Below are 15,510 nucleotides of genomic sequence, written 5' to 3'. Positions count from 1 at the left end.
AATTCTACACAGAACAATTAATAGAAACCTTGTTAGCTGATGATATTTTTCAACCAAGGAAAGCTTACACATTAACAAACTCAATAGTTAACTTGTTTCTGGGCCAAGGTGAAAGCCAGATAGTTGAGAATTTCTAAACTTTCTAAATCCTATTACAAGTTTCAATCTACCTTCTGCTCTTCAAAGCCCACACAATAAGCTGATAGGTCCTGCTAAAAAGATTCTTTACTGACAGCCCACGCCATTTAAGTGGTTAGAGAGGAAAACACCAACCAGAAGTTATTGTGTGCCAACTATGTGCGAGGAGTCACCTAGGGCACTGCACAGCTAGAAACAGTAAGACACAGCTCCTGTCTTCAGGGAGTTTACGGTCTGGCATAACCCTGGAGGTAGGATAAGAACAGACTGAGCTGTGATGTGAGGCAGGATCCTGTACATGGTATAGGGAAAGCAACTCTGAGGTTCACATGAAAAAAAGGCTTAGTTACTTGGCCATGAAAAAAAGGCTTAGTTACTTAGTTACTTGGAAAATGTGTGTGTGATAGTTTTTGATGGAGTTTTGTTTACCACAGCAAAATACTGGGATCAAAGGTAACCAGTTAAGTATGTTTCTGTAGTGAAATACTCTGCAGCTATTAAAAAGAATAAGGATGCATCCTGCATACAGTTATGGGAAGATAGTGATATACTGTCAAGTGAGAAAAGCAAAATGTAGAAGAGTGTTTCATATACTACATGCTGTATAAACAGGGAGAAGATGTATATTCATTTTTATTCATATATGCATAAAGAAATGAAAGAATATGTAAAAAAGAGCATTGATTATTTGTAGGGACTGGAAACTAAGCAAGAGGAAGATAAGGAGAGAAGGGAGGAGATTTTTCATTGAGAGTTTTTAAATAGTTTCTAGATTTTTTAACCATGTGAACATTCTTTTATTCAAAAAATTATCAAGAAAAAATTATAGGGGCACCTGGCTGGCTCAGTTGGTAGAGCATACAACTCTTGGTCTCAGCATTGTGAGTTCAAGCCCCATGTTGGGCACAGAGCTTACCTAAAATTTAATAAATAAATAAATAAATAATGAATTAATTATCAATGCCATAGTTTAAATTACAAAGAAAAGAGATATGGTCAGGAAAATCAGGGGACACATCATGAAATAAAATATAGGAAAGCTTGAAGTATATTGGAAAACTATAGGGAGCTAGAAGAAGATTAGAAATGAGAATGTGATATTAGAAATGTAAAGTCAGAAATGAGAAGATGCTGTTTTCTAAATAAGCATGGAAATGATAAAGCAAGTTTTACTTCTAAATTTAAACTGATACTTTATCAACATTTTAAAAATGGTGGCACTCACTGCCACTAAATTGTGTACTTAATAATGCTTAAAATGGTGAATATATTTTGACACAATTAAAAAAAGAGATGGGGGTTTTCTTTATCCAGAAAGTTAAAAAAAATTTTTTTTAATTTGTTTGGATCTTTTTCAGGTCTCAATGTGGTTTATTCTGTTCCTTGTGATTTTATACTAATTCTGTAATTTAGTATCTTCATTACAAAACAAGCCATTTTTCCAAAGCAAGCACTTTGCAGAAATGAAGTGTAACCTCCCCAGTGGATCCTTAATTGACACTTCAAGAAGCAGTGATGAATCTTGTCTGAGATAATTACTTCTTTTCTTGAGTGCTCTTGGCATTACATTTTGTTGTTTTACAGCTCTGTTGGGGTATAAGTTACATTAAAATTCACCCATTTTTAAGTGTAGAGTTCCCTGAGTTCTTATAAATGTCTAGAGCCATGTACCTGCCACCACAGTCCAGTTTTAGCACATTTCCCTCACCCCCCAAAAATTCCCTCATACTCATTTTTTTTTTTTAAGATTTTATTTATTCTTGAGAGACGCACAGAGAGAGAGAGGGAGAGGCAGAGACACAGGCAGAGGGAAAAGCAGGCTCCATGCAGGAAGCCCGATGTGGGACTTGATCACAGGTCTCTAGGATCACGCCCTGGGCCGGAGGCAGCGCTAAACCGCTGAGCCACCCAGGCTTCCCCCTCATACTCATTTATGGTCAATCTTCAGTGACCCAGAAAGCCAGTAATCTACTTTCTGCTACTATTCTGTCTTTTCTAGAGTTTCATATAAGTGGAATCAAATGATATGTAGTCTTTAGATGGATCTGTCAGTGGGTGTTTTTTGTTGTTTGTTTTTCTTTTTGGCTCTCAGGAATAATGCTGCTCTGAACATTCATGTAAGGTCTTTGGACATATATTTTCATTTCTTTTAGGTAGTTGCCTAGGAAAGGAATTGCTGAGTTGTATATTAAGCATATGTTTTAAGTTTTTAAGAAATTTACCAAACTATTTTCCAAAGTGTGTACTGTTTTTGCATTCCCACCAACAATGTATATAGGATTCTGGTTGTTTCACATCTTCACTAATAATTACTATTATCAGTGGCATCTTATTGTGTATAGTGGATTCTATTATGATTTGCTTTACATTTTTCTAATGAGTAATAATGTTGAGCTTCTTTCATGTACTCTTTAACTCTTCATATGTCTTTTATGAAATTACCTGTTAGAATCACTTGCCCATTTTTTATTGGTTTATCTTCCTCTTATTGAATTATAAGAGTTCTCTTTTTTGGGGGGGATTTTATTTATTTCTTCATGAGAGACACAGAGAGAGAAGCAGAGACACAGGCAGAGGGAGAAGTAGGCTCCTCGCAGGGAGCTCGATCCCCAGACCCAGGGTCACGGCCTGAGCCAAAGGCAGACGCTCAACTGCTGAGCCACCCAGGTGTCCCTATAAAAGTTCTTTATATATTCTGGATACAAGTTCTTTGTTAGATATTTGTTTTGCAAATATTTTCTTCCAATCTGTGACCTATGTTTTCATTTTCTTAAAGATGTCATTCAAAAAGCAAGTTTTCTAATTTTAATGAAGTCCAGTAAGTTCTTTTATTTTATATTTTGTGCTTTTTGTGTCTTAGCAAAGAAATCTTTTAGCATTGAATTTTGTATTACGTACACTGATTTTCTGTTTATTTCAGTCAAGCTGTGTTAGTCGACAGGACCATTTACATTTCGGGACAGCTAGGCATGGACCCTTCAAGTGGACAGCTTGTGCCAGGAGGGGTGGCAGAAGAAGCCAAACAAGTAAGTCACCTTCTACACTCGAAGTTCCCTTCTTTGCTTTTTAATACTGAGAGATATTAAGAATCGTCTTGGCCGTTTTTTTCATAGAGATTATCAGATAAATGCTTCTAGAGTTACTTACGGATTGATTTAAGACAGTTTTATGTCAGTAGAAAGTTTGAAATTTGAGGAATCATTTAACAACCAAAAGAAAAGTCTACTTTCCAAGGTGATTTCAAACATGAATTATTAGATATTCACTAAACTGTGGTAATCATTTTACAGTATATAAGTATTATCAAATCATGTTATATACCTAAAACTGACATAATAATCTATGTCACCTCAATAAAATTCCTTAATTCTCTAAATTATTCCTCAATAATCCTGACTAAAAAAGTAAAAAAGAAAAAAAAAAAAAAGGTAATTTAGTTGATGAAGATATTTCCTTACAATGACACTCTAGTCCCTCTTTAATATTTTACATTGACATGATTATTATGTGGTATTCAATGCAAATAAAACTGACACGCAGTCTGGAAATAAAGAAGTGAGATTTCAAAAAAATAAAACTACTTAACTCTCAATAAAATTAATGAAATCATATAGCATCTTGCAACTTTTACATGGATTGGAAAATTTCTTATCAGAGCCACTGACCCTTAAGAAAAACACCACAAAAGTAATATTCAATATTTGATAGTAAGAACTATTAAAGATTATGTGTAGTATGTTTTTTTTAAATAAGAATGGAGAGTATAATTCTAATCTAATAAATAGAATTAAATTATAATTTTATGCATTCATTGAGACATTTGTATTATCCAAAGACAGAAAACAACCTAAATGGTCCATCCATAAGGAACTAGTGAAATAAATCATGCTAGGGCCATATAATTGAATTAATGCAGAAAAAAATCCCCAATATTTATTTTACTTAAAAATAAAAATATCAAATATTATAATGTGACCAGTAGAGAGTAATAATGAATTGACAAAATAGTACGTTAAGGAATGAGTGAAAAACCTCTGTTTTTCCAAAGGCCAGAGTGTCAAGCATATACCTCCTTTACTATTTTTTGAGAAAAAGATAAAAGTACTATAAAATCAATTATTGCTTTAAAAGAAAACATGGTTTAATGCTCACTAGGCCATACTTATCCTCCAAGTGATAGTTAGGAACTCCAGGAGCTTTTTCTGTTTCAGCTGAGGGGATGTCAGCTAAGAACTTCACACACTCTAGCACTGATGAAGAGACTTCAATCCAGTCTTTTCACTCACAAAAGGAGACAAGGTCTCACTATATTTCAGAAATATTCATTTCCATTAAATGAAAGCCAAGAAGCAATTCACTTGCATAGAGGTAGCCTAGTAGAATTTCCTAGAAAGGGGATCCCTGGGTGGCGCAGCGGTTTGGCGCCTGCCTTTGGCCCAGGGCACGATCCTGGAGACCCGGGATCGAATCCCACATCGGGCTCCCTGCATTGAGCCTGCTTCTCCCTCTGCCTATGTCTCTGCCTCTCTCTCTCTCTCTCTGTGTGACTATCATGAATAAATAAATAAAATCTTTAAAAAAAAAAAAAACTTATAAAAAAGAATTTCCTAGAAAGGGAGAATTTTTCTGCAACATAAGATATTCAAATGGGTATTAGCAAAAATTGTTGAATGGAATTGAATTAAAGCTTTAATAGAACATTGGTGCCTTAGGCCTTTCTTGCCTTGCTTCATAGGCTCTTACAAACATGGGTGAAATTCTGAAAGCTGCGGGCTGTGACTTCACTAATGGTGAGCAACTTGATATTCCTTCACATTTCCATTTGGTATTTGTGTGGTCTTTTTGAAGAATAGAGAGCATCCAGTAATATATCACGCCATATCTACATTGCTTTCGAAAGTTGTTTTAATTTCAGTCCCATTTGAATCAAGACAGTCATAGAACCATATGTTTTTCTAAGTAATATTTTGGGTGAGACCAAACAGCTAAAACTAATAATGTATGTATCTTCTAGTGGTAAAAACAACTGTTTTGCTGGCTGACATAAATGACTTCAACACTGTCAATGAAGTCTACAAACAGTGTAAGTAATTTGGCTTTATTACTGTATTCAATTTTAACAAGAAATTAATCTATTAACCTATTGAGTGTCCATTATGAATTAAGAGTGATAGGAGATGCTAAAGAAATGACCATAGAATCTGTCCTAAAAGGGTAGTCTGATTGAGAACATACAATGTGTCCCCTTGAAAAAGATCCAAGACATTTCTATGGCACTCCCTAGAATAATATACTACAACCCTACGAATTCATTTTCTAAATGAATTTCTAGAATGAAATTAAAGCCTAATATTATTACTCTTCCCAGGTTTTCTAAGCCCTCCTAATAATTTTTTTAACACAAAGATTATATTTTTTACTGCTATGATATGGCTTTGCCATCTCCATTCAGGCTCTCAGGATCATTAGCTGGGTTAATTAACATTTTTTATGCCTCGGTTTCCTCACATGCAAAATAGGGATAAAGCTTTATAGGGCTGTTGGAGTGTTTAAATTGAGTGGTATGAACTTACTGAGTTCATACTACAATAAGTATTACTTTAAAAATAAAACCCCATTCATATCAAACAAGATCAAAGTCTCAAAGCATGTGAGTATTTTCTTTTTCTCCAGAAAGCTAAGACATTTTAAAAAGTATTTGATATCATAGGAATCCTATGGCAAAATATTTTTCAAATAAATATGAGTGTAAGCTTCTTTTTTTCAGTGTTGCTTATATCTAAGAACAGACAGACCTATGAAGCACTTATCAGAGCCTTTTTTTTTTTTAAAGATTTTATTTATTCATTCATGAGAGGCAGAGACACAGGCAGAAAGAGAAGCAGGCTTCATGCAGGGACCCTGATATGGGATTTGATCCCGGGACTCCAAGATCACACTCTGGGCCAAAGGCAGGCGCTAAACCACTGAGCCACCCAGGGATCCCCCATTTATCAGAGTCTTGATTGTGCAGTCACAATACAGTATCTGAAAACTAAAATGAAATTCTTTTAAATTTAGATTTCAAGAGTAGTTTTCCTGCAAGAGCTGCTTACCAGGTTGCTGCTTTGCCCAAAGTAAGTATAATTTAAAATGATTAATATGCACAATTTTACATTTCTACATTGTTTTCTGAGTATAACAAGTTAAGCACTTTGGCAGGAGATTTTTTAAAGGAAGAAGAAGAAATCATCTCTTCTTTCCAGGATCTTAAAGACTAAAAGGAAATACCTAATATTATATGCGTGGCAGAGGTGAGAGGACTAAGAAACTTAAGAAATTTTAAAAATTTGTCTTTAAAAAATCAAGAAAATTAAGGGATCCCTGGGTGGCTCAGCAGTTTAGCGCCTGCCTTTGGCCCAGGGCATGATCCTGGAGTCCTGGGATCGAGTCCCACATCGGGCTCCCTGCATGGAGCCTGCTTCTCCCTCTGCCTGCTTATGCCTCTGCCTGCTTCTCCTTCTGCCTGCTTCTCCCTCTCTCTCTCTCTCTCTCTCTCTCTCTCTGTCTATCATGAATAAATAAATAAAATCTTTAAAAAAAAATCAAGAAAATTAAAAATCAAGACCACACATGAACACAACAGAATCAGAGGGACTTAAATTGTAAGAAAAAGTAAAATAGCTGGATTGTTTTCACATACTTAGAGACTATACATTGAGCCAAGGTAGTGAGCTCTGTAATAAAAAATTTCAGGTGCGTAATGAAATATCCAGCCCTTCCATTAGGAAAATAATCTCAAAACCAGTGGCCCACATATTTTCTCACCATTGTTATTGTGGTATTCGAATCTGATTAGAAGCTCCTAGCAGCCCAATATTCCTGCCTATAAAAAAGCAGCCTACTGACTTCCACTTGTAATCATTCTCTAAAGAAAATTTATCTTCTCTCAGTGGTATGCTTATTGTTTTAATCAGTTGTTACTTGGAATGGTCAGTATCCTCAAACTTAACTAAGGTATCGGGTGTAGTGAAGGAGCTCTGAACTTGGAATCGCAAGAAATGAGCTTGAACCTCTGCCATTTATCATCGTGTCCTGGGACAGGTTAAAATAACCTCTCCGAGCTTCCATGAATGGTTCTCGGGATCGAGGAGAGAACACTGTCTAATGGAGCTGCTGGGAGAATCCTGTGAGCTAATGCACATGAACACGTCCGGCTTGGGAGCCTGGCCTGTCATGGGTTCTCAGTGAATGCTTCCCTATCCTTCCCTTTGAAAAATTTAATGTTAACAATGCTGTGTTGCAATCAGTTATGTATATTTTTAGTAAGTATTATAGAGCTCTCTTAATCCATAAAAAATTACCTAACCGTTGCTTGATTATGGTCCTTGCAGGGAGGCCGTGTGGAGATTGAAGCAGTGGCTGTCCTAGGACCTCTCACCACAGCATCGCTATAAGTGGGCCCAGTGTTATTTAGTCTGGAATCGTAACAATGTTTTTAAGTTTACATCTTAATTTTTACCGTTGATGTTGGAAAGTGTATGATTGGCTAAAACATTTGAGGTCATTATGGAAATAGCCATAAAATAAGGGGAATTAAGCATGAATTGGAGATTAGATGACAACTCCAATTACTGGCGCCATATATCATACACACACATACTCATGGTACTAGACGTCGGAAAAGAGATGCTCATTACATACGCAAATAAATGAAAGTAGAGGGAAATAAATCATGCAAGAGAGGAATTACCATTCCTAATAAATAATTAAGAGCACACATAATTCAGTTAAATCCTATTAATTTAATGATGTGAAATAATTAGTCCTCACATCAGCTATATAATTCTGCTTTTACTTGAATAAAATTAAAGTACCTGAAATTTGAATGGTAGAGATAAAGGAGAATAAAGTGGATCACAATTTTAATAGATAGTATTTTTCTAATGGAAATAAAATAGACATGCAGATTTTCCTTGTTGTGGTTCTGTTCACTTATTTTTTTAACAGTTTATACATTAAAGCATATTACCTAACGGTGGGGGGAAACCATAAAGTTAAAACTCCGAAGTATTTTTTTTCTCAAAACTTAATTCTGACTTTGTACATTTTTTAAAAAATTTTTTAAAGATTTTTTTTTTTTTTATTTATTCATGAGAGACACAGAGAGAGAGAGAGGCAGAGACACAGGCAGAGTGAGAAGCAGGCTCCATGCAAGGAGCCCGACGTGGGACTCGATCTCGGGTCTCCAGGATCACACCCTAAGCTGCAGGTGGCACTAAACTGCTGTGCCACCGGGGCTGCCCTGACTTTGTACATTTTTACACTATTGTAATCAGGCTACGTAAAATCATTTTGTATTTGATCTTTAAAGCCTTTCAATTTAGACAACTACTACATGAATACTTCCTTGATATATAGAATAAATTCAAATACAAGTACACAGATTAAAGAGTATAAGGGCACCTGGGTGGCTCAGCCAGTTAAGCCTCTTTGCCTTTGGCCCAGGTCATGATCTCAGGGTCCTGGGATAGAGCCAAGCAAGGGTCAGATTCCCTACCCAGTGGGGAGTCTGCTTCTCTCTCTCTGCCTGCTGCTCCCCTTGCTTGTACAGTCATTCTCTCTCTCTTTCTCTTTCTGACAAATAAATTTTTTTTTAAAAAAAGTAGAAGTACCGGATCCCTGGGTGGCTCAGTGGTTTAGCACTTGCCTTTGGCCCAGGGTGTGATCCTGGAGTCCCAGGATCGAGTCCTACGTCGGGCTCCCTGCATGGAGTCTGCTTCTCCCTCTGCCTGAGTCTCTGCCTCTCTCTCTCTGTGTCTCTCATGAATTAATAAATAAAATCTCAAAGAAAAAAAAAAAAAAAGTAGAAGTACCCTTCCCTCACTCTCCATTCCTCTTACGTCCCCAAAGAGAACCACTGCTAAGAATTTTGAGTATTACCAGCAGACAGTTTTCTATTCTTTACATAGTTGATCATCCAGCTTGGTTTCAGCTTGTTTACATAAATGGAATTTTATATATTATTCTACAGATAGCTATCTTTTGTGGTTTTTTTTTTTTAAGATTTTTATTTATTAATGAGAGACACAGGCAGAGGAGAAGCAGGCTTCATGCAGGGAGCCTGACATGGGGCTCCATCCCAGGTCTCCAGGATCACACCCTGGGCTGAAGGCAGGCACTAAACCGCTGAGCCACCCAGGCTGCCCTATCCTCTGTCTTAAAGATCTTCCATATACAGACACATAGGCCTACCTCATTTTTAAAACTGTTGCAGAGTATCCTTCTGTGAGAATGTGCAGTTGGGTGACTTAACCACTCCTCCAAACAATTCAGTGATTTTTCAAGAGTATTGTATTACAGCGGTGCTGCTATAACATATACCCACAGATCATTCTTGGATATACAAAAGCTTGTTCAAGAGAGCATCAAGCTTGTTCTAACATTACAAGCATCCCACTTTTATTTGTTTATTTTTTTAGCATCCCACTTTTATAAAGACAATTTGGTGACCCACTTCTGAGATACTTTCACAAATGTTTCAGCTTGTTGTAGAAATATCATATTGATTTGGAAAGCTCAGTCAACCAAAAGATGATAATAGAGGCAGTTAAGACAACAGTTTTTAGAGCACTGACTTTGGCGTAACTCCAGTGAGGTTTGAGGCTCACATCTACCACTTCTTAGCTCTGTGACCTTCAGTTAGTTATTTAACTTCCTTAAAGCTTAGTTTCCTTAGAGATAATAATCGTACCTCCTCAAAGGGATGTCCTAAGGATGAAATAAAATAATGTATATGAAAACTACTTTGCAGAGGTTAGCATAGAGCAAGGACTCAAAAAGAACTACCTCTATTCAGCAGTATATGGTAATTATTGCTCGTATGGAATAATGTGCTAGGTAAAAAAGTTTCTGCTATTTAGATAACTGAATGAAAGTTTGACAACTCTTCAAGTAGGCAAAGCTGGGGAGTATAGGACTGTGAATTGATAAAACAAGATCAGGCACTGGAAATTATTTTAGGCATTTTTTTTTAATTTTTATTTATTTATGATAGTCACACAGAGAGAGAGAGAGGCAGAGAGAGACACGAGCAGAGGGAGAAGCAGGCTCCATGCACCGGGAGCCCGACGTGGGATTCGATCCCGGGTCTCCAGGACCGCGCCCTGGGCCAAAGGCAGGCGCCAAACCGCTGCGCCACCCAGGGATCCCTATTTTAGGCATTTTTATATGAAGCAGTATAGTATAGTGGTTAAGGGCATGGACTCTAGAACCAGACTACCTGAGTTCAAATCTTGTTCTACTACTTCTAAGCTTAATAACATTGGGCAAGTTATTTAAGCTCTCTGTTCTGTTCCTTCTGTAAAATGGGGATAGTAGTACTACCTACCTTATAAAGTTGTAAGGATTAAATTTCTATGTATAAAGCATTTAGAATAATGCTTGGCATGTAGCTGTGATGATGATAGTCACAGAAGCCTTTCCATTATTTGATAATAAGAAGAAATGAGCTGTCAGACCATAAAAAAACACGAACCTTCAATGCATATTGCTAAGTGAAAGAAGCCAGTCTGAAGAGGCTACACAAAGCATGATCCCAACTCCATGACATTCTGGAAAAGGCAAAACTATAGTGAAAGTAAAAAAAGAATAGAACAGTGGACCTCTTCTGTGGGATACAGCATGGAGGATGTTATACATTATACATTTGTCAAAAACCATAGAATATACAACACAAAGAGTAAACCTCAAAGTAAACAAGAGATTTTGGTTAATAGTATGTATCAGTATCAGTTCATCAGTTGTAACAAATGTACCACACTAATGAAAGATCTTAATAATCAGGGAAACTGTGTGCTCTGGGGAGAGGGAGTGTGTATGGGTACTCTCTGTACACAAAAATCCTCTAGAAAAAAACTTTCCAATGTTTTAAGGACTGTAGCAATGCAATCTGTGGTAGAGTGTTAAATTGAAAGGCTCCCTTTCGGTTAAAATTATTGCTCATAGTTAACTGGCATCTCCTAAAAATATGAGGACAGGTAAATCAGCAAGGGACAAACTCCACCACCCATCCTGCAATGTTCTGGGAAAAATGTTGACAAGTGATGAAATTTGTCTAGGATGACACCTGAATTTCAGTTACCCATCAAAACCATATTGTATGTATCAGTGAGATTATATAATTTTTATGCATGGTTTAGATAAATAATAAAATTAATACCAAATCCAGCTGAAGAAAAGAACACTGCCAATATTTTTGGGGTCCTATATAAGCCAATGTAAGTGCTATTATCACTTCCCCCAAAGAGAACTGCAGTCCTAAATTTTATGTTAATCATCCTTTTGCTTTATAGTTTTACCACATAGAAGTTAGGCATAAAAATGATCATTTAATTTTGCCTGATTTTGAATTTTACATTAATAAAACACTGAATGTATTTGTCTGACTAGCTTTTTCACTCAATATTATGGGTAATTTTTTTAAAGATTTTATTTATTTATTCATGAGGCACACAGAGAGAGAGGCAGAGACACAGGCAGAGGGAAAAGCAGGCTCCCCAGTAGGGAGCCTGATGCGAGACTCAATCCCAAGATCCCAGGATCACTCCCTGAGCCAAAGGCAGACACTCAACTGCTGAGCCACCTAGGTGTCCCTGGGTAAAAATTTTTAAAACATCTTTTAATACTGAGTAGATACATAGGAATATTGACCACGCATGTTCCTACCACACAGTTTGAAAAAAAGAACACCCCTATTGTGGTAGACCTGATGTGTTGGTCCAATCCTGTCCACTTCCTATACATCTCAGGAAACCAATATCACTTCCTTTTGTATATGTCTGAGTCATTAAGCAAAATATTATTTTCCTTTCCAAGTTTCTGAGGTAAAACAAAAGTGAAATCATTCCCATTGTTTTGTTTTTTCAAGGAATATCTTTAACATTTCACTGTTGAGTGTGATGCTATAGGATTTTTAATATATTCCCTTTATGAGATCAAGAAGGTTTCCTTTTAGCCCTACTTTGGTAAAAGTCCTTTCTTCCCTTCCTTTTCTGAATATTTAATAAGCCAGATATTGTCATGATTGCTGTCAATTTTGAAATAAAGAGCCTAAAATTCTTGCCCTCGAGTAGCTTAACTTCTAGTGAACAGACAATAAGAAAACTAGTAAATTATATATTAGGCAAATTCCCAGTGACAGAATGCGTAGAGGTCCAGGGGTTGGGTGGAGGGCAGTGGGGAGCTATTGCTTCATGGGTACAGAGTTCCTGCTGTGAGTGATGAAAGAGTTTTGGAAATGTGACAGTTACATAATATTGTGAATGTCTTTAATCCACTAGATTATACACTTAAGAATAGTTAAAATGGGGAATTTTGTTATGCATGTTTTACCACAATTTTTTAAGAAATTATGTTAGATTGTAAAGAGCTATGGGGGAAAGCAAAGCAAGGGGAGTTGGAGTTTGTATGGAGAATTACAAGTTTAAAAAGGTCCACGGAAAGGGAAGGACTCATTGAGGTGACACGAGTTCAAAATAGTTGTTGAAACGTACTGAATTTTCTCTATCTATGACATCATCCTATGCTTGTTCCTATTCACCTCACTAATATGGTCAAATACAGCTAGTTAATTTTTTATAATGTAGAACAAACCTCTCACTCCTAGAATAAATTCAACTTGGTCAATATGTGTTTATATGTACACAAACATACATTTATAATGTATATATTTTATACCCTCAAATTTAGAGTGATGTATTTTGTGTAAGATCTTTACATTTATGCTTATCTGTGAGACTGGCTTTTCCCTCCTGTGAAAGAGTTTATGGTTGTACATATCTATCCTTGAATGTTTGTTAGAATTAACCTGTAAAACTGGGCTTGGTGGTTGTCTTTGGGGGAAAATTGTAAACTGATTCCATTTATTTCATGGTAACAGGAATGTTCAGATTTTCTAGTTTTTCCTTCAGTCAGTTTTGGTCATTTACATTGTGTGAATTTTCACTCTCCATCTAAATTTTTACATTCATAGGCATCTTTTCAATCTCTTGTATCTGTGCCCCCTTTTCATCTAATGTGGTTTATTAGGGCTTCTGAGTTTTTTAAATTAGTCTTGCCCAGAAGCTTATCAATTTTACTACTCTTTGTACAGAATTGCTTTGGGGCTCTGTTGATCTTTTCTATTGTATCTTTTTTTTTTAAAGATTTTATTTATTTATTCATGAGAGACACACAGAGAGAGAGGAAGAGACACAGGCAGAGGGAGAAACAGGCTCCATGCAGGGAGCCCGACGTGGGACTTGATCCTGAGACCCCAGGATCACACCCCTGGCCGAAGGCAGACGCTAAACTGCTGAGCCGCCCAGGGATCCCCATATCTTTTCATTATAATTAAGTACTGCTGTTATATTTAATATTTTTTCCAGCTCATTTATAAAACACCACTTTGTACTTTTTTATAGGTTTTTGTTTTTGTTTTAGATTTTATTTTTTAGAGAGAGAGAAAGGAGCAGGGAGAGGGACAGAGAGAGAGGGAGAAGCAGACTCCTTGTTAAGCAGGGAGCCCTATTCAGGACTCTATCCTGAGATAGAGTTTCTCTGTCTCTCTGCCTCTCTCTGTGTGTCTCTCATGAATAAATAAATAAAATCTTTAAAAAACCCTCTTATTTGTAATGACGGAAACCCAACTCAAACTAGTATAAGTGGAAAAAGGAGAAATTCATAGGCTTGTGTAGCAAAGAAGTCAGAGTGCAGCTGGCTTTATTTACACATTTGCATTCCAGACACTTCCTAGCTTCACTTCTCTCAGGGGAAGTAGCTACAGGCCCAAACAAATAGACACCTCAGGTCCTAACCCCAGCACTAAGACATTTTCTGGCCTCTCTGGCAGAAGCTTCCCAGAGAAGGTTCTGATTGGTGCAGCTCAGTTTAGGGGCACATTCTTTTTTTTTTTTTTTTTAAGATCTTATTTATTTATTCATGAGAGACACAGAGAGAGGCAGAGACACAGGCAGAGGCAGAAGCAGGCTCCCTGCAGGGAACCCAATGCTGGACTTGACCCCTGGACCCCAGTATCCCGCCCTGAGCCAAAGGCAGACACTCAGTGCTGAGCCACCCAGGTGCCCCTATAGGGGCACATTCTTAAACCAGTCACTGTAGCCAGGAAATTAGACAGTGAGGCCAGGCTGGGTCTACGGGACAGTTATAAATAGGTCATGGCTTCAGATTCAAACCCTAGAATGAAAGAGCCAGAAATAAAATGCTGGTACCCAAGTTAATCAACTTGTTAGTGGCTGGGTTGGGATGTTGAGTCTTTCCACACTGAAGGAGAATCACTGGATTTTGTGAAACATGGAAAAGAACATTTGTTTCATGTTAATCTTTCATACATACAGAAATAGCAATCTCTTTGAAATGTGTTATCACTAAATGATCATAAGATGTCTCAAAGGAGTCACCCATCTTTCCCTGCTATTGTCAGATTCCTTACCTTTCACAGAGGGTGTAATTTAAAGAATACTTTTCTTACTGAAGGACACAGTGAGGCAAAAGTGATTTTGTATGTTTCTGTAATAAAAATTCAGATAGAAAATATGCCACAAAAAACTTTCACTTTATTTCTAATCACATTCAATCAAAATTGTAAATATCAAACAAGCAGTACAAAATAATTCTATGAAAATTTTGACCATATTTTCCGCTACAGCCAATTAGATTCAGTTCTGAGGAAATTATCAAGATTATACAAGAATAAAGAGCTTTGGTCATCAACAAATATTTCATGATTGCCAGACTTATACTAGGCTCAGTAGGTATCTTCTCTATCCACTAAAGAGCTTATAGTCTTTTCTCTAACATTTGGTTAGCAGTTACTATTAAAAGTAATTCCAGATAAAATACTAAGTTTTAGTGTTTTTCCCTAAGATAATAAAAAAATTATTTGTTATAAATCGTGGTCAGTTAACAGCTAATATACTTGGGCATAGCTTTTCTCCCTATAGCATTAATCAGTAGTTACTAACATAGCAAGTATTACTGGAACACTCTCTAAAAACTATTATTCCCCTGTAGGGTCCAATGAGGAAAATCCAGAAATGTTGCACTCGGCCATTCAATAAAGTTCTATTAATAGTTGAGCTTTGGCTAACTTTGTATTGTAACACTAAAAGGAAAAAGAAGAATCCCTCATATATACATCAGCATGATTTTTTATGGATTCAGTTACATGTCACGTTTAGATTTCATCTTTTAAAGTTTATATTTTCTGGTTTCTGCCATGAACATGTGTTCATTTCGTAAAGAAAAAAGTGATTATTTTAATAATAAATCCTTCCTTGCAATTATCACCTAATTAGTCATTGTGTCACATTCAAGTACATAGACAATACCAGT

General features: G+C 36.5%; 1 protein-coding gene across 3 annotated transcripts in view; it reads left to right on the top strand.

Moving 5' to 3' along the window:
• Positions 1–15,510, top strand: part of RIDA (reactive intermediate imine deaminase A) — a 38,154-nt gene that overhangs the window by 4,259 nt on the left and 18,385 nt on the right. Inside the window, exons 2-6 of one of the 3 annotated variants that reach the window (XM_072773956.1) lie at positions 3,059–3,164; positions 4,874–4,928; positions 5,153–5,221; positions 6,199–6,254; positions 7,512–8,092. In XM_072773956.1, coding sequence (XP_072630057.1) covers positions 3,059–3,164; positions 4,874–4,928; positions 5,153–5,221; positions 6,199–6,254; positions 7,512–7,574 — 349 coding nt within the window. In that variant the 3' untranslated portion in view covers positions 7,575–8,092. Of the gene's footprint in view, positions 1–3,058; positions 3,165–4,873; positions 4,929–5,152; positions 5,222–6,198; positions 6,255–7,511; positions 8,093–15,510 lie in introns of those variants that run through there. The other 2 variants (XM_072773955.1, XM_072773957.1) reach the window with 2 other exon arrangements.

This window comes from Canis lupus, chromosome 14 (genome assembly GCF_048164855.1).
Source record: "Canis lupus baileyi chromosome 14, mCanLup2.hap1, whole genome shotgun sequence".
Taxonomy (NCBI): Eukaryota; Metazoa; Chordata; class Mammalia; order Carnivora; family Canidae; genus Canis; species Canis lupus.
This window is presented reverse-complemented; position numbering and strand designations above follow the sequence as displayed.